At 39.4% G+C, this 21,452-nt stretch overlaps 1 protein-coding gene across 3 annotated transcripts in view; it reads left to right on the top strand.

Annotated features, from left to right (window-relative positions):
- Positions 1-21,452, top strand: part of igdcc4 (immunoglobulin superfamily, DCC subclass, member 4) — a 55,374-nt gene that overhangs the window by 24,482 nt on the left and 9,440 nt on the right. For 2 of the 3 annotated variants that reach the window (XM_044198133.1, XM_044198143.1), the window contains exons 3-16: positions 2,011-2,152; positions 5,384-5,517; positions 9,921-10,055; positions 10,978-11,130; positions 12,294-12,704; positions 12,803-12,967; positions 13,300-13,437; positions 14,331-14,513; positions 15,410-15,622; positions 16,242-16,343; positions 16,527-16,713; positions 17,775-17,902; positions 19,254-19,424; positions 19,617-19,751. In XM_044198133.1, coding sequence (XP_044054068.1) covers positions 2,011-2,152; positions 5,384-5,517; positions 9,921-10,055; positions 10,978-11,130; positions 12,294-12,704; positions 12,803-12,967; positions 13,300-13,437; positions 14,331-14,513; positions 15,410-15,622; positions 16,242-16,343; positions 16,527-16,713; positions 17,775-17,902; positions 19,254-19,424; positions 19,617-19,751 — 2,397 coding nt within the window. Of the gene's footprint in view, positions 1-2,010; positions 2,153-5,383; positions 5,523-9,920; positions 10,056-10,977; positions 11,131-12,293; positions 12,705-12,802; positions 12,968-13,299; positions 13,438-14,330; positions 14,514-15,409; positions 15,623-16,241; positions 16,344-16,526; positions 16,714-17,774; positions 17,903-19,253; positions 19,425-19,616; positions 19,752-21,452 lie in introns of those variants that run through there. The other variant, XM_044198152.1, reaches the window with a different exon arrangement.

Raw genomic sequence — 21,452 nt, 5'->3', positions numbered from 1 at the left:
TACTTAAGCAGGTTTTTAAAGTAAACCAAGTGAAATAATTGGATATTTTAAACAATAACTGTGAATGGGATCAGTTTTATTTTATGGGGTTGTATTAAAGGTTATATTGATAACATTCTTATGTAGACGAATATTAAAAAAAAAAAAATTATACATCCACAGAGCTTTTAGAAAGGTACGGAATAAAAGTATCACTTTTCCTAAAAGAAAATATTATGATTGTGAATTAATCATTTCAAAATTTTGACGGGTCCAAAATGAATGTTTTGTTGATCTCTGTGTGAGATGTCTGAAGTTTGGTTCCTGCTTCTAACAAGGCTTGTGAGCCAATAGTATAATGACATTGGTATCACGTGGTATAGTTGCCAGTTAGTGTGGAAAAAACACAGACATTAGCACATATTAGCTATTTTATAATATAATATAAAACTATATAAAATATAATAACCCATACAATTACAGTTCTGCATATTTAAACAAAATCAACAACAACTACCGACAGTCATAGTCCTTAAAACCTTAACCAATGTGTTGACACTGGTTAGATTGTCAAAATTCGAAAAATTAAATCCCTGAGGAGCTACATTAGCATTAATGACAGTTGCGTCCTGTTACCTAACATTATAGTTCCCTCAAACAATGTAATGTTATAATGAAGATGCGTATCAGAGGGGATTTAGAAGTGGGCCAGGGTCTGACAGAACCCCGTCCCGGGGCAAGTTCAAGTTTTTGCAGGGAAACTTGATTGTGGCGGACTGGTCTGCTTATGAAAAGATGTTCGCTGTTCTTTAAGAATGGAGTGGACATGGGATCCCAATATATTACCGATGTATCATCTTGAAGGTAAATTAAAGTTCAGAACTACTGTAAATCTGCTCATTATAGTGTTTAGGCCCAAAACGTGACTGTTATTAAGGGTGTCATCTCATATAGCAGTCTAACGTTAGCCCTATTATGAGACACTTTGCTGAGGATACTTGTGGCTAGCTAGCCATGTAGCCAGCTGTGTTGAGCTCAACAGCTAACTTTACAGTGCTCACGTTAATATAGAAATCTGGAAAATACTGACATGATCATACAGTAGTCTTTTCTCCCTGTAGCCATTGTTGCTGTGTGGCACTCAGCTGTTTTTTATATTCTGCTATGAGATTTCTTTTCAGCAAGAAAACACTTCAGGTCATCACTACGCTAACACTAACGCTAGCTAACGTCAACTTCTACTGTAGCTCTCTGTCTAATGTGGAGCACTGTGGGTTTTAATAGCATCCCTACAATGTACTGTACTGTACTCTTTGATTGGATTAAAATGTAAATATTTACCTAATGTCATATAGTGTAAGGATGATTGAAATGTCATTTTACGGTAAGTGTTGCAATATAGGGCCCCTATAATTGTTAAATGATCAAGAAAAAAGGGTTACCTAAAGCTATTTAGCCATATCCTAAGATTACCATAGATAACATTACATAAAACACCACTGCACAAAGTAACCTAAATCTATAGCTAATGTATAGCTATATGTTGCAAAATGACCATGAAATATGCAGGTTGTGCAACGAACTGGCAACCGCTGGAATGTAATTGAAGGGGGGAGGGGGAGTCCGCCATCTAGTGGCTGGATGTTATCAGTGTTATCAATAGCACCTTTAAGGCTTGAACCTTCAATTAGTGTAAAGAACCCTTTTTCCCCTGTGCAGCCCATTTCATTTGGTGTACTTGGTATGTGTTCTAATGCCGTCCATGTGGACTTTGATGGAAAGGGAGCTGCAGACCAATTGTGGACCGGGGCTTCAAGATAATTGCACAGTTGGTCACATCATGTGTGACCTACATCAATAAAACTGTGTCCTATTCATCATACCAGAGGTAGACAACATGACACACAGATTTCAGATCATTAAAAGAAGGTCATTTGCACAAGCATTAGTTTATAAATGGGGCATTTTTTGTGTCCCGTCCACTGGGAAAAATAAATACCTCCCTGACCTATATCACCTCTATATCCTCAGGTCTGTCTACATTCCATCAGGAGCCATCACCACAAACAGTGCCCGCTGGGGGAGCTGCCCGCTTCGAGTGCCAGATTGAGGGAGTACCCACACCTATTATTACCTGGGAAAAGGACAACGTGGCTGTCCCTGAGGAGACAAGGTGACCCCTCTATGTGTTGTTGTTGTCCTTCATATTCTCCTTATTTTATCTTCTCTTCAGTTTTTTAATTTTCTTACAATATATCAATGAATGAGCAATGTGATAACTCAGGTTTGTTTCAGGATTTCTGCAATTTCAACCCAACTATTTTGAGTACGTATTCCCTTTGTTACTCTTTTATTTTCTTAGTTAATTATATTTTTACCTGACTTTTCTCTTTATGTGTTCCCTCATTAATATCCTATTACTATCCATAGGCCTGTCACGATAATATCACCAACATTTTAACCAACGCAATGCCAGAATAAACAGGAGAGTTTTCCCTACATTATAAGACTTTGGTGCAATTCCTGAGCGTTTTGTTTCACAGCGCTTAAGCCAAATGAACAGAAAAAACTATGCTGAGTCTGAAACACGTTTTGCTGTCGCTTCTGGTCGCGCTGCTTCTGTCCTGTCATTGTCTGCTCCCTGTGTTTGAGTTTCACCATGGGCAGGGCCCATGTTCATTTCTCTTTGAAAGGGTGTACTTGCATTATTATGCTATTATATTATTATTATATCAGTGGCATAAAATGGTATTAAAATGACATTAATATTGTTTATTGCAATTCTTTCTGGGACAATATTATCATCCAACAAAAGTAGTTTTCCTGACAGGCCTAATTGTCCATTACATCATGGCATCAAATCATTTAAATAGATGACATGATAAGTTATATGGAACATGACTTTCTAGTTTAATTCCTTCCTATAATGTAAGTAAACTACACCATAGTTTGAAATACTTAATTTGGGAAACACACACATATGTACAAGGCTACGTGTGACTTTTATGCACGTCAGTGAATATGATGTGAAGACTGCTTTACTGTATACAGTAACTCAAGCTGACTGTGGCCCCGACATATTTGGGTTTAAAATCTGGGGCTGCTAAGATCATGTTAGTTAAATTGGTTAAATCCAAATTCTTATGATGTTTTCAAAAGATTAAATCCCAGTACAGATGAAAGCTAGTTAATGCAACAATAACACTGTACAACAATAACATATTGTCGCTGTCAGTTTGCAGCTCATTTAGAAAAACTCACATGCTGAGTTCCATACATGTCAAAATGACCTTGTTTTTCAAGCCCATGTAGCTCTGTGGTTTTATATTTGTTCCATGTAACAACAAGAAAGTGCTGCATATAAATATGCTTTTTCACTGGAATAATTTGCTTTGGAATTTCAAGGTGAAAAGTCTTCTTGTATAATTTCCTCAATTTCACTCAATGCTGCACTGATGTTAGTGAAGGAATGAACTTGTCACTCACTTATAAAGAGCCAGTATTAGTCCCTTTTGGGAAACTTTAACCTTTCAGTTTTTCAGTTTCCTTTAGTTTTCAGCTGTAAATGTTAATGTGCTGCATCTACAAAGTGAACCTGGAAACTCAGAAAACCTATTATTCGTCTAGTTTGACATTTAAATGTTCCTTTTATGTTCAGTAAATATATGAAACATACATGTACATGCAAATCATTTTAGTGCAGTTTAGTTACAAAAATATTCTGGGTTTCAACAACTATTAGAAGAGCATTGAAGAATCAGAGTTTAAAACAAACCACTCAATAGGAACCGTCTGTGCTCTTACAGATAAAAAAAACATTAACCCTCATCCAACCAACATATTTAACATACAAGGACTACCAACTGGGGTCCCTGGGGCGAAAATATAGACTTTTCTTAATACAAATTGCAGCTTTTATCCCAAGTACAATCCACATTAATACTTGCTTATTTACCATCCTTTGATTCTGGTATAATTTAGTTTTCAGTAATTTCAAGTTAAATTAGGACCCATGGCAAACATGAACTTAATAAATAGTTCCATCTATTAAAACTGCATAGGAGGAATTGGGTGCTTTTGACCCCAATACACTGGTATTTTAAAAAAGCACTAATTAAAACAGAAACAATAAACAACAACAAATTAATTGACAAAGTCATGAAAAATTGGAATGACAGAATAAAGCAACTGTGAGATATGACAAAGAGTATACCTCTGCGGTCAGCAGGTACCCCACTCGGTAGGATTAAGGTTAAGTAAAATGTACACCTGCCACCACATCCTCGACAGGTCTCCATCTGTCAGCTGTCTCTCACAAATAGTTTCATTTACTGGGCCATTTAATGATATTGACATTTCACTGTGACTCTGCTGGCCCGACGTCTTGGAATTTGTTTCCAGCCTTATTGCACAGGACTAAGTGCTAATGGCTGCTGTAGCCCTGCATGACCCGCAAACAGCTCGCTGCTTATAAGGTCTTATTGGTGGGATGTTGTTCTCCCACCTCAGGCGCTGTTAATGGCCTCTCACAAAGATGAGCCAAGGGGTGGCTTTCTCTCTCTCTGTTCTCTCTTGCTCTAATGTGCCTTTTCCTCTCTATTTGCCCCTCTGCCATGTCTTGCTCTTTCTCTTCGCTATTATCCCCTTTCCATGTCTATTTCTGTTACTCTTGTATCCCCATGTTCTCTTCATTCATGGCTCCCTGTCTTCCTCTCATTTTCTCTTTCTTTTTTTATTCTTGTTTTTCCCATCCACTGCCTCTTTATTCTCCCTCTCTCTTTTCTCTCACCTCCTCTCCACTCCCTTCTCCTCCCTCCCTTCTGAACAGGCTACCACTGGTCACATTTGGGTGGGATTAAAAGGCTATGATAAAGAGGATGTGAGATAACATTACATAGCCTGCACTGGGGGCCTGACTTGCAGGCCAGGAGTAATATGTCTGGAACCTGACATCCATAAGGGAGGGAGAAGTAGAGACAAGTAGGATTAAAGTAGAAATCATAAAAAACTACAAATAGACATTGTACCCAAAAAGACAATATACATTAATTTAATCACTATTTTTATATACTGCTTTTTGGAGTATTCTGTGCTTCTATGAAGCTTGAGAGCTTGTCTATGTGCAGGAAATAACTTTCATCTTTATATCCCTGTATCCCTTTGAGTTGCTTGACTAATAATTGCAACCCCTCCTTGTAGTGGTTGTACACAATAGCCTCTTTCCTGAATAAAGAAGGATGGAGTCCTGTGAGGACCCAGCAGGATCCCAGCAGAGTTCATCAGCTGAATGTTGTCATGCTACAGGGCACTAAAACATTTATTCAGTTGTTTCTCTCTCTCTCATTCCCCTTCGTACTCTTTCTCCCTCTGCCACCTTTCCTCTGTTTTGCCCTGTGCGCAACAGGTTCATTTCCCTTCCTAACGGGGTGCTCCAGATTCTGGAGGTGACCAAGGTGGATGAGGGTGCCTACCGCTGTGTTGCATCCAACTCTGCCAGGAAGGACATCAGTCATGAAGCCAGGCTCACTGTCACCACAGGTGAGGTCTGTTGCAGACTGAAGTAGCAAAACAGCTTTGCCTAGCAGATGTAGAATTTGCATTATTTGGACTATGATAATAACAGGTTGCCATAATACTTAAAGATCCCCTCCATGAAGTGGATGTTTTTAAGACATATAAAATACTCTGCTTTCAATAATAATTAGTTTCTTGCATGGTTTTTCTACAAAAATCGTGAATTTACCTAAAAATTCTTAAACATTCTCTGTTATTTAAAAATCCAGATTCTATGAATATGAAAATCTTTTTGATTTCAAAAGTTTAACCACTGGTCATGTCTTCTACGCTTTACTGAAAGTCCTTTCTCAGTGTGCTCTGCAGGTTTCAAGTTTCCAGATCACACTTGTGTAAGTTGCATATTGGACCATGAGATAAGCACAGAGAAACTTCTCTTCTGCAGATGAATGTGAAAACAGCCTTCTAGTGTCAAACTCCACGTAGACATCATTCTGCACAGTGAAAGTCAAACATCCAAGTGAAGTAACGATCTTTTGATTGGAGGGGGATTTTAAAGACGCATTATAATGGATTGCATTACAATAGAATACAGTGGATCTGTTCTCGTTGATAATACATTATGAATGTTGTGTTTCCTCTGATTATTCCAGGACTGCAGTAACATCAGCTGTAAGAATAGCTGATGCTGAACACATAGCTGTTGTCAGTGAATGGGGAGCGTACAGTATCTAGACCAGTCTCTCTATTCATTCCCTTATAATATTACCAGAAAGAGGGGAATAGAATAGGTGTAATGTTATCCAAATATTGCATTAATAGAACCACAAGTTACTTGAGCTCCTTGGTCATGGCTGTCATTGTGTATTATGATGTGGCTTAGGTACATGGGAATGTGAGAACAGAATACATGAATATTTTACTGTTTCCATTAGAAAACCTACCTTTGCAACTGCTTTCATCAAGTTGGACAGCAGATAAAAACCTGTTTTGACATAGGGTGATGTTCAGCTAGTTAAACATTTTCAACTTAAATCATTGAAAACAATTACAAAAAGGTTCAGTGGTTTTGAGCCAAATTGCTTGTCTGAATTTGATGTCTGACAGTCAGGTCACCTGGGGGCCATCCTGCTAATTGTTCCCTTAATTAAAACAAAACAAAGTGAAGCAGTGTTCAGTGTAATTACAACACGTTTCCTTTTTAATATGACTTCAGCCTACTAAAAATTCACTGACCTTTGCCATTTCTATACATTCCTTCTCCATTTCTTATTAAAAGCATTTCTATTGTATAAAGCACTTGAAACTGGTGTTGTGTATTAAATGCAAGTGCTGTTAACCTTTGCTGTCCTTCAGATTTAATTTGCTGCAACACATACATTGATAGGTATAGAGAAACTTTTATTCTCTGAGTGCTGACTGACAGTGGTCACCTTCTATATGGTTACTTGCATTGGGCTTACACTTTCAGTTAAGTCTCCCATAAATGCCAGGCACTGTTTGTTTGTTCATCTCTTTATCCACATGACTCATTCTCCCTGTTTAGTAGAAGAACTGCAAATTGTTAATTTGTTTCAATTCAGTGACTAAATATGAGCATGACAAATCCCAAGTTGTGCAATTCAGATACAAATTGAAGTCACAAGTAAGTAGGTAAGCGCTGGTATGTGGGGAAAACCTTTATATATCAATTTACTGTGATAAAAATGAGTATCTTTACACCACAAACAAGAAGAAATCAAATACTCAAAATGTCATGTACATCAGTTCAGAATATCATGGCAACAAACAAAGGATAAATGTTACATCATGCTCCAATCAATGAAACTCAAGGCTTACAATTAAATTACATAAGTAATGTTGTTTACAGAATAAAGTCATATCTTTCAGTATACTGTATGTACAGTATTTGACTATTTTGATGTCAGCATACACCCTTCTTCTCTCAAAATTCCAGGATGACTGCAGCCTACAAGGACTCGCATTAGTGGATTACATGGTGCAGTGAATCAGTGAATAGTATTGTGAGGTGTGATTTCACCGTTAGGCAGCCCACATTAAAGCCATGTCGTATTATCTGCCTCTATTGCTAGCTAGCGAGAGATCAGTCAACTGTAATTGGCTGCTCTGTGGAAACCATTGTGTCCTTTTTTGAGTCACGGCCTTTGTGTCCTTTAAAAGAAAAACAAAAAGGAAGAGAGAGAGAGACAGACAGACAGATGAGGCCAAAGCAAGTAAGTCAGATGCAACATTTGGAGTTTTAAAAGTTTTTACACCATCTTTACAGCCACCTTTCAAGTCCTCAATTTTTCAGTTTCAATTTCAGTCATTACCATTAAGTTTAAATGTGATGATTTGATTGAGTTGAATGATTATTGTCATTCAAATACTAAATATAATATAGAGAGGAAAGTATCCTCTTTTTTTTGCCCAACAGGTGCTCTACTCTTTAGATCGTTAGGAAGCATTTTGGAATTTATTTTGCAGAAATATATACAGTTTATTTTAATAGTTGAGGAGGCTGATGTTTCTGGGCTATTTTCCCTAGGTGGTCTTGCTGCTGTCGTGGAACCCTAAGAGGAAACTACAAAGTAACAGATGTCAGATCTAATGTAATCACTTCACTCGCTTGCATTTCAGAGTCCTATGAATAGAATACCTCAACACCCATAGCCAAGCTTTGACAGCTTGATGTTGAGGTCATCAAGTTCACATACTTAACTTGAGAGGATGTAGAAAATAAAAAAAACTCAGCTGCCTTAAACCTCCAGTTTCTAGTTTCTTCCATTTCTTCTTCCCTTTACCCTCTCAGTTTTTTTACATGCTTTACACTGCACCCACACCCATTGTATCCACATAAGATGCCTATGAAGGTGCACCCTGCAGCGCAGCCCTCGCAAAGGCAGACTGACCCACTTTAAAGCCTTATGCATAACCAAGGATTGCTGTATGTAATCTCAATAATTAATTTATAATGTGTCTACAAAATGCCAGATCATTAGCATGATGTGCTGCTGAGATTGCCTGGGTTAAGCAAAATTGCAGGGAAGTAAAGCCCTCTCACACCAGCAGTACACACTCAAGAAATGACTGTTTGGTCCCTTCAACCCATAAACAATATGCTTTGAATAACATCCTTAGTCACTGATGAGGAGAAATGTGCCTCAGTTCCATAACTTAGGCCGTTCTACTGCTTCCTGTAAATAATAATATGTGCTGTAAGGGCTTCCATCCTGTTTCCTAGCAAATCCTCATTCTCACATCAAAACCTCTCTAATCAAAATTTCAGATTCAGGTCGTGTCCATATCCACCATCCAATAATAATTGATTAACCCTCAACCAGATACCAATCAGCCAACCATGGGGACTATTTTTATGATGAAGTGACTTGCCGTGTTAGAAAAGAAGTCTGTGTCAAGCAAATGCTCACTGAGTCACTGGAAACTCCTCCGAAGTCATCAGAAGCTCTCTAAATGTTGTCCTGTCGTCCGCCTGAACTGAACTCTGAAATACTAGCTGCTGATCTGAAGGCTATGCTAGCAAAATGCTAACACAAATGATTATCAGTATTTGGGTTATCACTGCAATTCCCTTTGTAGGTCAGAAAGCCAGTAGTTTCCTTGACGGTTTAACCAGCTATGTGTCCAAAATCAGTGTTTCTTCTTCTTTTTAGGCTTTTTATCAGCTTAACTGAAGGCACAAATATTGCTGCATCTCATTTGTCCATTGTTCAAATAGAAAACCCTATCCCTCGACTATGTCATGTTGGCAGTTAGTCAACACAAAATGTGATACTGCCACCCACTGGGCAAGAAATGCCCCTGTCTTGTAATGGGCTATCCCATGTCATAACTTTAACTTCAAGTTCATGTACAGAAGAGGTGTGAAGAAAGTAAATTTGTTCACAAGCCGTGCAATAGCTTCAGAAAACTCATCCTCAAATGGGAGACATGGGAGCTCATACCAGAACTCAGTGAGGAAAGCAAAAATTGTGGACCAGTATTGTAAAGCTGACCACCTTCCTTTATTGATGAATTTATCATCAGTGTATTGTTGAGAATGCAAGCTCGTTAGTTAGTTTATGTTTAGTTTGTGTTAGTTCACATAAATATTCTGCAGTTGCACCCAAGAGTGCCTGGAAACTTTTTAGCACACCCTTACTGCAGTGTTTGCATGCCAGGGGGTTAAACAAGGAATAATACAAGGAAACTTCAACAGTAACTGGTGAGTGATGGGATAGCGATGTAGCCCGATAATCAAACTGATTTGCCATTTAGTTTCACTTCACTGGTGAAAAATTAAGTATTTGAATTGCTGAAAGCTTAGTCAGTGGATTCAAACTGAAAACTTTCCAGCTACAATCACAAACGTATCTCATGTTTACTGGTCTATAATACCAAAGTATACATTTCTTTTGTCGTTATAGGCTCTACTGTAGCCCTGAACAGAGTTGCAATTGTCGCACCACCTCAGAATGCAACAGTCGTGCTCGGCCGTCCCGCTGTGATGGAGTGTATGGCACAAGGCCAGCCAAAGCCACTGGTGTCCTGGAGCAGACAAGGTAACACTTGCCAACGCTTTTACTCGCTCTTTTCTCTCTGTGGTTGTCATCTGGTTTGTTTTTCTTTTTTACTGCATCTGTCGCACTTTCATTATCTGTGTCTCGCTCTCTATCTATCTGTCTCTCACACACAAGGAACAAACATCAACACGTCAGGACCAGATTTGCGTACCTGTAGCTGTACAGTTGTTGTTTTACTGATAATAGCTGTCACTTCACAACTAGTCCTCCGTTGCTGTTGTTGATGCACACACACACACGCGCACACACACACACACACACACACACACTTGTAGTCCTGGTGGGAATGATGTCATGTGAAACTTTTGGAATTCCTTTGTGCTGTGATTTGGCAACATCACATTGCAGTTTTCTTGGAGTCTAGTGCTGCATCTGAAATTCTTCCCTCATTCACAATTAACATTTCACCATACAGGGAATTCTGTTGAAAACTAAACTATGATTGTGTCAGTTGTCAGAAACTGCACTACACTATTCAGAAGGTCATGTGCAATGCCATGTCATTGGTGTTTACTTAGTGACCATATGTTGTTCACTACTTTTTTTATGTGGCATTGTAATATAATTCACCATGTAGGTGATGATCATTCTTTGTAGAGGATCTGACAACAGTAGATAGTGAAATGAGAATGATTTTACACACCCTAGGAGTGTGCCAGTGCAGTCACCTCAGTGAACCCAGACTAAAAAGTCACAGAACCACCTGTTGGTCAGCTTGTGGGATTACAGGTCAAATCCCCTGCTGCTGAAAGTGCAGCCTCTCTCTTTTGTGCTGTTTCTCAGGCAACTGAAAGCCTGAGAAATGATCTCCACTTTTCTCAATGCCTATCTCTTTTTTTCCCCTTCATCTGTATGGTCTGAGACTGTCCTGTTGTTCTTTGTTGCTTTCTTCTTTGATCAGATGGAAAGCCCATTTCCACCGATGTGGTCGTCCTCGCAACAAACCTGGTGATTAGGGACACGAGGCGTCACCATGCCGGCGTCTATGTCTGCCGGGCCAACAAGCCCAAGACCAGAGAATTTGTCATTGCTGCTGCTGAGCTGCATGTGCCTGGTAGGAGTCATGTCACCAGCTTCCCATTGAGTCACCAAGTAACTGAAGGCCTAGTGGTACTGTAATAGAAAAATTCCATACTAGAACCAACTGTGTCTTAAAGGTAATTCCTATCAATGCAGAAAAGTTTGGTTCGTGTATCTTAAATTCATTTTAGCTACCTTTTGGCGTGCTCCTGTGGCTTAGGGGTGAAGACACCAGCCATGATCTGTAACATCCGGCTGAGGACATTTGTTGCATCTCTCTCTTCCTTGTTTCTTGTCATCTTTCTACTGTTGTTTTCTAATAAAGGCATACCCACAAATTAGATCAGTGCAATACAGAGAGGAAGAAAAAAATTGAGAGGACTGTTGGCCTTCACCAACATCGCTTTTACCCGTGTTTTTAGTTTAGGAGGAGGGAGATATGAATAAATTAGACCTAAACCAACCTCTTTGAAACTGAGATCCAAGCATACAGCTTTTACTATGATGTTCCTCTGCTAGCTACTACGACCCACAAGCTAATGTCAGTTTAAGTGTGGTTTTAAATAATCCTTTCAGATTACAGAAGCCCCAGGTGAAAGTTTTTAGCCAAAATCAGTATTGTTACATTAATTGCTACTAAGAGCCAAAATGCTAAATTTGAACACAGATAATGAACTGTTGAGGTTCTACCTTCTTGAAATTAATTAGAACAGTTGATAGGATTTAAAATTTTTTGAGAGTTCAAATTTTAGAAAATACAAAATGTTTTTGTTTACATGTCAAAGTCAATTTATGAGTCACAATGAGTAGACTGCGAAAACAGTTTTATAAGTCCTCTGTGGCTCTGGAGGGGCTTTGTCAAGGTTGAGAAAATGACTCAAGTGACATCACTTGAGTAAGCATTTGTTACAAACTGGGTGGTGTGGACTTTGAAAGATGTTGGCATTTACAGACAAGTAAGGCCTAAAGAAAGATGCTGTTGAGATGCATTATGGGAAGTGTAGGATATAACTAAAAGTTAGCCTATCTTAGCCCGCGCTACATTGATTTTGACCTTTCCTTTGTAAATCTGTCTCTCGTCAGTCCCTCAGCATTATTGAAGTGCAATGCAAAATTGTGAGTGTGCCATTAATTATTATAAAGCACAGATAATCAGTGTCCCCTTTAAGTCAGAGCTTTGTTTCCTACTTTCAACAGCCCCTCCAGTGATTCTACAGCCCCCAGAGACAACGTCCCTCTCCCGGGGAAACACAGCCAGGTTTGTGTGCAACAGTTCCGGGGAGCCTCCTCCAGTGTTGCACTGGCTGAAGAACGGCCAGCCCATCAAGTCATTCAGACGGGTGAAGAGCCAAAGCCCTGGAGTCTTGCTCATCAACCAGCTGGCACTGGAGGATGCGGGCTATTACCAGTGCATAGCAGACAACGGGCTGGGCACGGCCTGTGCCACTGCCAAGCTGACAGTCATTGTGAGGGAAGGTCTGCCCAGCGCTCCTCGCCACCTTTCTGCCACACCCTACTCCAGCACAACTGCCCTACTCACCTGGGAGAAACCAGAGTACAACTCAGACCAAATCATCGGCTACTCTGTGCACTGCCAAAGCGCCGCAGGTGTCTCTCTATTCATGTGTGTGTGTGTGTAGCCGTACAGTATGCATGTCTACATTGCCTTAAATAAACTTATTTGATTTGAATATTTTCATCCTCAGACTCAGATAATGTGGAGTACCAGTTTGCGATGAACAACGACACCACAGAGTATCACGTCAAAGAGCTTCTCCCACATACTGCCTACACATTCTTTGTGGTGGCTTACTCACCCATGGGTGCCAGTCGCCCATCCCTGCCTGTTACTGTAGAGATGCTGGAGGATGGTGAGTATTCAAACTAATACACAGGTAAAATAAGGCCTCACAGGTACAATAAGGACAGCCTGGGATGCTTCACTGACTCACAGAGCAAACATTATTAGCTTTCCAACCTTGTAACTCCTCAGGATCTTTAAGAGCTCATGAAGAATTACTATCATCTGTTCATGAAGCGTCAGTTTATGTAGTCATTTCAATTCTTTAAGAAAACACAATGATTTTGTGCTATATTATATATATATATATTTACTAAGTATAAATTAGTGCATATCAATAGGATAGGCCTTGAATGTGCATCATCAGACAGCTTCAGTTTGTCCTTTTATTCCCTGCTGCAGTGCCGAGTGCACCTCCTCAGCTGTCTATAGCCAGCACCTCCCCCACAGACATCAGGCTGATGTGGCATCCATTGTCCTCGCAGCACAGTCGAGGAGCTGTTACCCGCTACCGCATTGAGTACAGCACTCTGGATCAGGGTGAGTAACCCTTGCTGGACAACAAGTTCACCTTAACTACAAGTGAAAGCACATTTTAGTGACACACTGAGTGTAATTCAGCAGATCTACCCACTTTGGGTTCTTCACACAAGTTATTCATAGAAAATTATAAGTATTGACAGCCTACTTTATGAAATTTTCTGCAAATAGTTCACAATGGCTTAAAGGTCCAGTATTTAACATTGAGGAGGAGCTAATGGCAGAACTGCAATATAATGCAGTTATATTATTATTATATATAATTTATATGAGTTAAGTATGTTTACATTAGTGTATAATCACCTGAAAATAAGAATCGTTGTGTTTTCATTACCTTAGAATAAGCCGTTTTTATCTACATAGGGAGCAGAGCCCCTCCCACGGAGGCCGCCATGTTTCATCAGTAGCCCAGAACGGACAAACCAATCACTAGCTGTAGATTGGGCCTTTTGCATTTTTCACGAGTTTCGCAGCCACCGTAGTTTCTCCTACACGCTTGGAAGGGGAGGATGAGGCGAGCAGTATTCAAATGGTTGCAAACTGCAATTTCACCGCTAGACGCCACTAAATCCTACACACTGGACGTTTAAGAGTGCAGAGGTTCAGAAATATATATAATATATATACCCAGCTCTCCTGAATGTACAGGGAGATAAAGTTCACTCTGAATGGAACCGTATTTAAAACAGATTCTCCTTGAGAGACAGCAATATACTTGAACCAGTGCAGAGACAACACAGTACAGAACATTTTTTCCGGTGTGATACATATTATCTGTTGAATCAACAATTTTCTCAAAAAACATTCAGAACATCATCATAATTAGATACTCCATCAGTAGATACTTTACATATATACATATATATAGACGTGTGTATTGTGTGTTCCCACAGTGGACACTGTGTTCTCAGTGGAAGTGGGGGGTAATGAGACTCAGTTCACTCTAAGAGAGCTGCAGCCCAACCAGGCGTACCGACTGAGGATAGCAGCTGGAACAGGCATTGGCTTTGGGGTTCCCTCTGAGTGGGCCCAGCACCAAACATTAGCCCACTACAACCACAGCGACCACAGCATGGGTAAGGAAGACATCAGATCTGGCTCTCTTGGCATTTGTTCATTCCTAAAATTCTTGTTTTGTTTTACCAGGTTTCCCACTGGTCTTGTAGTGTCAGAATGACATGGAATATTAAGAGCTTTAATCCATACAGGGAACGTAACATTTCATTATGAAACACACTCATTTTCTGCTTGTAAGTGACCATTTGATCACATACATTTATAATGTGAAGTGAAATATGAAATATTGCGGAACCTCATAACAAAGGAGCCAAGTTAAAATAGCATTATCAAGAGAATAAACTCCATGGTTTGTTTGTTTTCTCATTAATGTCTCTCGTGAAAATTATGAAAATAAAACTTTGACACAAAAGACACAAGGCTCTACTGCTGTTTTGACAGTGAACTCCAGTGCACATTTACTTGATTGATTTACATTACTTACCTTCTCTGTCAAATGTTTCCATCTTGTACATGTACTTGTCGGTTTGCTTTCTAAATAAATCTTGCCAGCCTGAATTTTTAAAGTCTTTCTAGCATCACAGCCCTCCTGTTTCTTTATTGTTCCCACATATATCAAATTCATAGACATTTTGACTGGAAGCACAGGTGAAACTTATCACTTTAATGACCCATTCTAGATATTATTGTAGTGCAATGAAGCAAAATAATGTTATAGATTTGACAGGTCAAAATGTCTGTGAAAAAAGTTTATATTGTTTTAGTTTCCCTCCACATTTTCCCCCTGATCATTTGCACCCACCCTTCCTAGTTTGGGTACCACTGACATAAAGTAACACTTGAATACAGACGTATTTTGTGAGCAACAGGTCAAAATATAGCTGAAATGAAAGTCTGGTAGTTAGTGTTAATGCAATCATGTGGAATTCTTGGTCATGTCATGTTTTTTTTTCAGTGATCTTTGCCCCTACTGAGCTAAAGGTCAGAGCCAGAGTGAACACACTCAATGTGACATGGCATCTCTCACCCAATCACACACTGGTCTCTGGCTACAAACTGTCCTGTCGAGAGGTGGAGGCTGACGAATCAGCCAATAGAGAAAGGACAACACAGACCCACACCATCAGGCTCCGTAAGAAGGCCAGGTATCATCTCCTCACTGGGCTGGGTAAGTCGTTAGCAGAGGCCTCTCCAAATGTAATGTGCCCTTAAGTACTTTCATTTTGCCAAATACTCACAAACACCAAAATCCAATGAGGTGCAATGACAGAACAGAATTTTCATGGTCATTTTTCTAACTTTGCATTTACATACCTTTGACTAAATTTTAAATCAAATGATGCTCACTTTGCTTTAGAAAAATACACTTATACCAAGCTTTTGGACAGCCTTGTTCATTTCTGAGCAAGGGAAACGCTGTTTTACCGGCGTCCTTGTCAGACAGAGTGTTCAATTTCATTCTTTTACAAGCGATCTTAAGAAGGAACAGAAATAGACAGACACCTCTCATGAAAAGTAATGATTAATATTTCAGCATTTCATTGAAAAGCTGTCTTGCAGGTTAAAGTATTTGAATGCAGGTTGTAGCACAGTTGCCGTTTGTGGTTTTCAGGATACAGGTACAGCATCTGGAGAGACCACAAATGGATTGACTTCATTTAGATTACATCTAATCAATATTTAAATGTCTTGTATTTGTAAGAGGCTTTACTTGTAACATATGTATACAACATGTATAGCTGGAAAAATCTTTTCCCTCTCTCTTGCTGTATGTTTGTGTGTGTCAGTCCCTGATCGGCAGTACGAGGTGAGGGTTTGGGCATTCAACAAGCAGATAGATGGAGCAGCTGCTGTGTGGAAGGGAAGGACAGACAAGGCCCATGACAGAAGTACGATTTCTCCTTGAATGTGTGCATATATACATGAATGAATGAATGAATATTAGTAATAAATAAAAAATAACAAAATTATAAAATGACAAATTATATTGACATTTTCCAAGATTCAAGCCAAATGTGTGTGTGTGTGTGTGTGTGTGTGTGTGTGTGTGTGTGTGTGTGTGTGTGTTAAAGCGTCGTCACTGCCCATGCGCCCGCCTCCATTGCCCCCAAGCAGCATCCAAGCCACAGCCAATGGCTCCACCTCTATCTGGCTGCGCTGGGAAAAACCACGGTTCAGCAATGTACGTATCATCAACTACACAGTGCGCTGCAGCCCAGCAGGAACCACCAACGCCTCTCTGGTCTCCTATCACACCAGGTCAGAAACTGGGTTGAACAACTGAAACTTAATAATGTCTGTAATGTTGAAGAGGACCCCTGGATATCTCAAAACATATCACTATAGTTCATGGTCAACATTTGAACAAAAATGCTTCCTGCATAACTCCCTGTGTATTAATGTTCACATCGCAAAGCCCAACAGTGTTTGTGTGTGTGAACACATCTTCAGTACTGATACAAACCTAAACTGTGATAAAAAAAATTTAAAAAAACCTTTAGCATAGCATAGCAAGTCGCATATAACTTGGTCATGTAAAAGAAACATGCCTCAGGCACTCTTGGTATGAAATGCTATTTTAAATATATTAATTTAGTTGGACATTCTTTTTTTCAATTTTATTATATCTTCTCCAAGGAAGACCCTTTGAGGTCAAAATCATTTTGTGTTTGAAGACTTTAAATTGCTCCACTAAATAAAGGCTTTTATTATACCCTTTCTGCCTTCTCTGCTTAATAGTACCAGAAGAGAGTTTCTTTTTCGTCGCTCATTTTTTCGTCTTGAAGAGCACCTTGGCCTCTGCATTTCTTTACATAAAAAAAAATGTTTTATGTCTGACATCAAACAAACCACTGCATTTTTCTTGTGAGAATTATATTATGTTTTGAATAGCCTTGAGTAGCTCCATTATTAACCATCATTTTTACAGTAATTAAATGGAGTGTCAATATGAGTCCACCAACTACCAGCACATATTGTCCTTGCATTGATTTTATTACTACTCTATGTCAAGAAATATACTCTATATCCCTCCTGTCTCCACCGTTCACTGTATATCATATTTATTCAAGAATTATCTTAAGTAAGGATATGGAGTTATTGGGCTAAAGGGGTGCATAAGTACTTGCAAGCTTAATATGTCAAGCAGAAGGCAGGTAATACGAGTTAACAATATAAAGGTAATACATATTGTAGCCTGGAGTGGTCCAACAGATTGTACAAACTAACAAGACTAAGTGAAACAAAGTAAACAATTTTTTCCGTCAGCGCAGATTATAACACATACACACCCAGGACTCTCCTGTGTTTGTGTGTTGCAGCTCTGTTCAGGAGATACTGCTCGGGGCGTTGAAGCCCTTCACCCGCTATGAGCTGGCAGTGCAGTCTAATGGAGTGGACGTGGTGGGTCCGTTCAGCGGCACAGTGGAGGAGTCTACTCTGTCTGACCGTGAGTCTCTTCTGTTTTAGTTTTTAAAGACCCAACGATCAAAGATTTTCCTCTGGTATTTTGTGGCCATGTTTGGTAATCAGCATTACACTTACTATAGTTGTATAGTATAGTTGTTATATGTTTTATTCATTTTCTTTTCTTTTTATTCTTTTTTTGTGAAAAACACTTTGTAACTTTTTAAAGGTGCTATATAAATGAAGTTATTATTGATAGGTGCAAGTATTCTGACACTCATGCAGAACTATGGCATGAGGGGAAAACATTTGTTTTTTTCCATTACTTAGAGAACTCACTCAAGTGTGCAAGACTTTTTTCACTCACTTGATGAATGAAAACACGCCTTTGCCTCAAAACCTTGAGCAAGTCCCTGACCCTAAACAGCTCAAGGGGAACTACAATGTGCAAAAACATAGAATAGAAGAGTGTAATTATACTGGGCAGCTGCAGTACTAGGTGTAGATGTGAGTAAATGGATGGGAATATGTTGCTGGAAGAGGATGCAGGGTCAGCGCACATGTTCTGTTTGAAGAAAGGTTAAAGGAAAGGAAGAGCTTACATTTCAGGGTATTGGTCCTTTCAAATTAATTCAGCTTAAAATACAGTTATTAGAGAATTTTATCTTGTCTACTCGTAGATTTACAGTTGATCTTAAAGTATGTCACACGTTTTTTCATTGCACCTGCTAAAATACCTCATGTCCCTCATAAATAATTTAATCTATCTCGTTCTTGAAGTGCGCATTCATGCTTTTAGATGCTTTTGTCTGATTAGCTGCACTTGATAGGCTGATTATGCCACTTTTATTATTTTTATTTTGGTCTCCAGCTAGCAAGGTGTTACATTTATGCTCTCTGTGGCCTGCAGACGCTGTAATCTATGCATGTGAAGGTGTGCTTGAGTGTGCCTGTGCAGGCAAGTGAGTGTGTGCTCACTCCTGTGTGGATCAGCATGTTGGCTAGCCAGTGGACATGGGAATTAGTTGGCATTGGCATTGATGGCTGATAAATGGCTGTAATAAAATACCCAGGTGTAGTAGTGGCTTTCATGTTGGCCAGCAGATCTGTCTGTCAGTCAGGTAAGGGTGGTGAGTGTAGAGTGGGCCACTTTTAATAACATTATTACCACCAGTCACCCCGTCACGCTCTCCACTGCCATGTATCATCACCTGAGCCCCAGCCCATTCCCCCGTTGCCCTGCTTGTCCCCTCTCCCTGTACCCAGGTGGCATGGACACAAGGACGCAGATGGTTGTCACACAACATGTCAAACAAGGACAATATACATTCCGCAGCTGTGAGGCCTCATTTCTGGGCTCTAATTACTGACCCAGTCCTCCTCCTCTCCTTCAGGGCCCTCCACACCTCCGGAGGAGCTGCAGCTGAGTGCTCTGGACTCCTCCTCTGTGCTGGTGAGCTGGCGCCCTCCGCTGGAGCCTAATGGCATCATCATCAGCTACAGGATCTTGTACAGTGGCAACCTCAGCCAGCCTGAGCACTTGTGGGAAAACCTCTCTCAGGATGGTAGGTGTTGGCTGGCATGACTCCTCTTCACTGCACTGAACAGTTAATCACTGAAATTTTGACTCTTATGTTTATTTAATTTAAGTGCAACTTACCCCTTTATCTTTATAATCTTGTTTTTCAAAATGTTTAATAAAATTTCTGGCTCGAGTAAAACTGTGTGGGCCCTGACAATATCTCTCTCTTTCACAGGGAGCATTACCAGTGTGGAGGTCCAGGGTTTGTCCAGTGGCACCCGTTACTTTTTTAAGTTGGGAGCATCTACTGAGGTGGGGCCAGGGCCATATTCTCCTGTAAAGGAAGTTCACACCCCTCTTCAGAAATATGGTACATGTCATGTAGCACATACTGTATATAGGTGACAGTAATAATAAGAAAGGAAGAAATAGTCATTTTAAGAGCGCTGGTAGCATTAATCGTGGTTGTGGTAAAGAGAGGTCAATATGTAATATATTTTTAATAAACAGTTACAGTGGAAAGTTGTTTCAGTTTGTCAACTTTATTAAAAAATATATAAGTTAAGATTTACCAAATCTAAAAGACAGAGACTGAAACAGTGGCAATGATATTTAATGATCAACATCCACCAACAATTAGTTTATATAACATGGTAAGACAGTTGTTTGGTTAGATATGGTGACATATTCAATTTGTTAATGAGATGAGCTTTGGCAGTGTGGGAAAGCAGAAATGTCAGAAATGTGTGAATGGAAATTGACAATAGAGGGAGAGAGAAAGTGGAAGGTGGCAGTCTCAGTGCCAGGAGGGTTTAAGGATGCAAAATACTCAATGAGAAAGAGACAACACTTATCACTTTACAAGACGCAGAGGCGTTTCTGTGGCTAAAGCTGAGATAGAAGATTCACTGAATGAAGAGGAAATGGAAATCTCTCTCATTTAATGTCTTATACTTTATTGATGCCACATAATTCATTAAGTGCATTACAGTGCTTAGACAACTGATGTAATATAATACATTTTGTTTTTTTTCCTTATTTTCATCCTTTTGTTTGCACAAGAATGTTTCATGTTCTCACAAGCAGCTATGGAAGCAAATAATAGGCATAATAATTAGAAATTTAGAAATCACTAAATACCTTATTGTGAAATGTCATGACTACTATTAGACTACTAAAATATTTAACCATGTATCTGATTAATCTTGATTTACGTGGGTTTCCCTTCGTTGAATTGTTCCGTAGTAATTTCAAAAACTACCCAGGATACTTCTTCCTGTATTTTAGGTTAATGAGACGCAGATCATATGACTGACAGAACATAACCAGAGGTCTGATTAATTCCATTCAGGCTTGATTGCTTATCCTTGGTTGTCCAGATGTTCAAGTTTGGATTTTTTTTTATCTTGAATTTTGATATCTGAATTTCTATCTAATTTACGCAACAACATTTTTGGACTTCAATTTGACTAACTGCATTCAAGCGACTTGAATACAGTGGGTTTTTTTTACAATACAGCACTGGACACTTGGATTTTCTACTTGAATCTGTAAACAAAAATATTTAAAAGTTTTTGAAATTGCAAATTTCAAAGAGAATTCAAACCACATAAATTCAGATAGATGGTGGTTTTGAAAGTAAAATTCAGTACTATAAATTCTGTGTAATTTGAATTTCAACATTAAGTATTCAGTAGTGGTAAAATTTCACAATAAGGTATTCCGTTGCATTAAGATTCTAAATATTACGGCCATTTTTGCTACCGTAAGCAGACACACACAGACCCACACATTCACACCCACACTCATGCACACACCGTCTTTCATATTAAAGTGGGTAATTTGTCCCTGCCAGCAGAGAAAGTACAGCTCGGCAGGACACTGTTATTTCACTTCTCCTATTCTAGTGCATTTTGAGGACAATATTAAGTGTGGACATCAAAGGGGCGGCCTCATCGGCGACCCCCAGGGGAGATCTTTGAATTACTGCTCTCTGTACCCAGCACAATTGCTGTGAAAAGCACTTTCTTTACTCTCATTTCACTTTGTGTTTAAGCATGCAATCTCATTA

The sequence above is a fragment of the Siniperca chuatsi genome, linkage group LG1 (genome assembly GCF_020085105.1).
Source record: "Siniperca chuatsi isolate FFG_IHB_CAS linkage group LG1, ASM2008510v1, whole genome shotgun sequence".
In the NCBI taxonomy this organism is placed as follows: domain Eukaryota; kingdom Metazoa; phylum Chordata; class Actinopteri; order Centrarchiformes; family Sinipercidae; genus Siniperca; species Siniperca chuatsi.
Note: the sequence above shows the minus strand (reverse complement) of the source record. Positions and strands in the feature narration are given on the sequence as shown.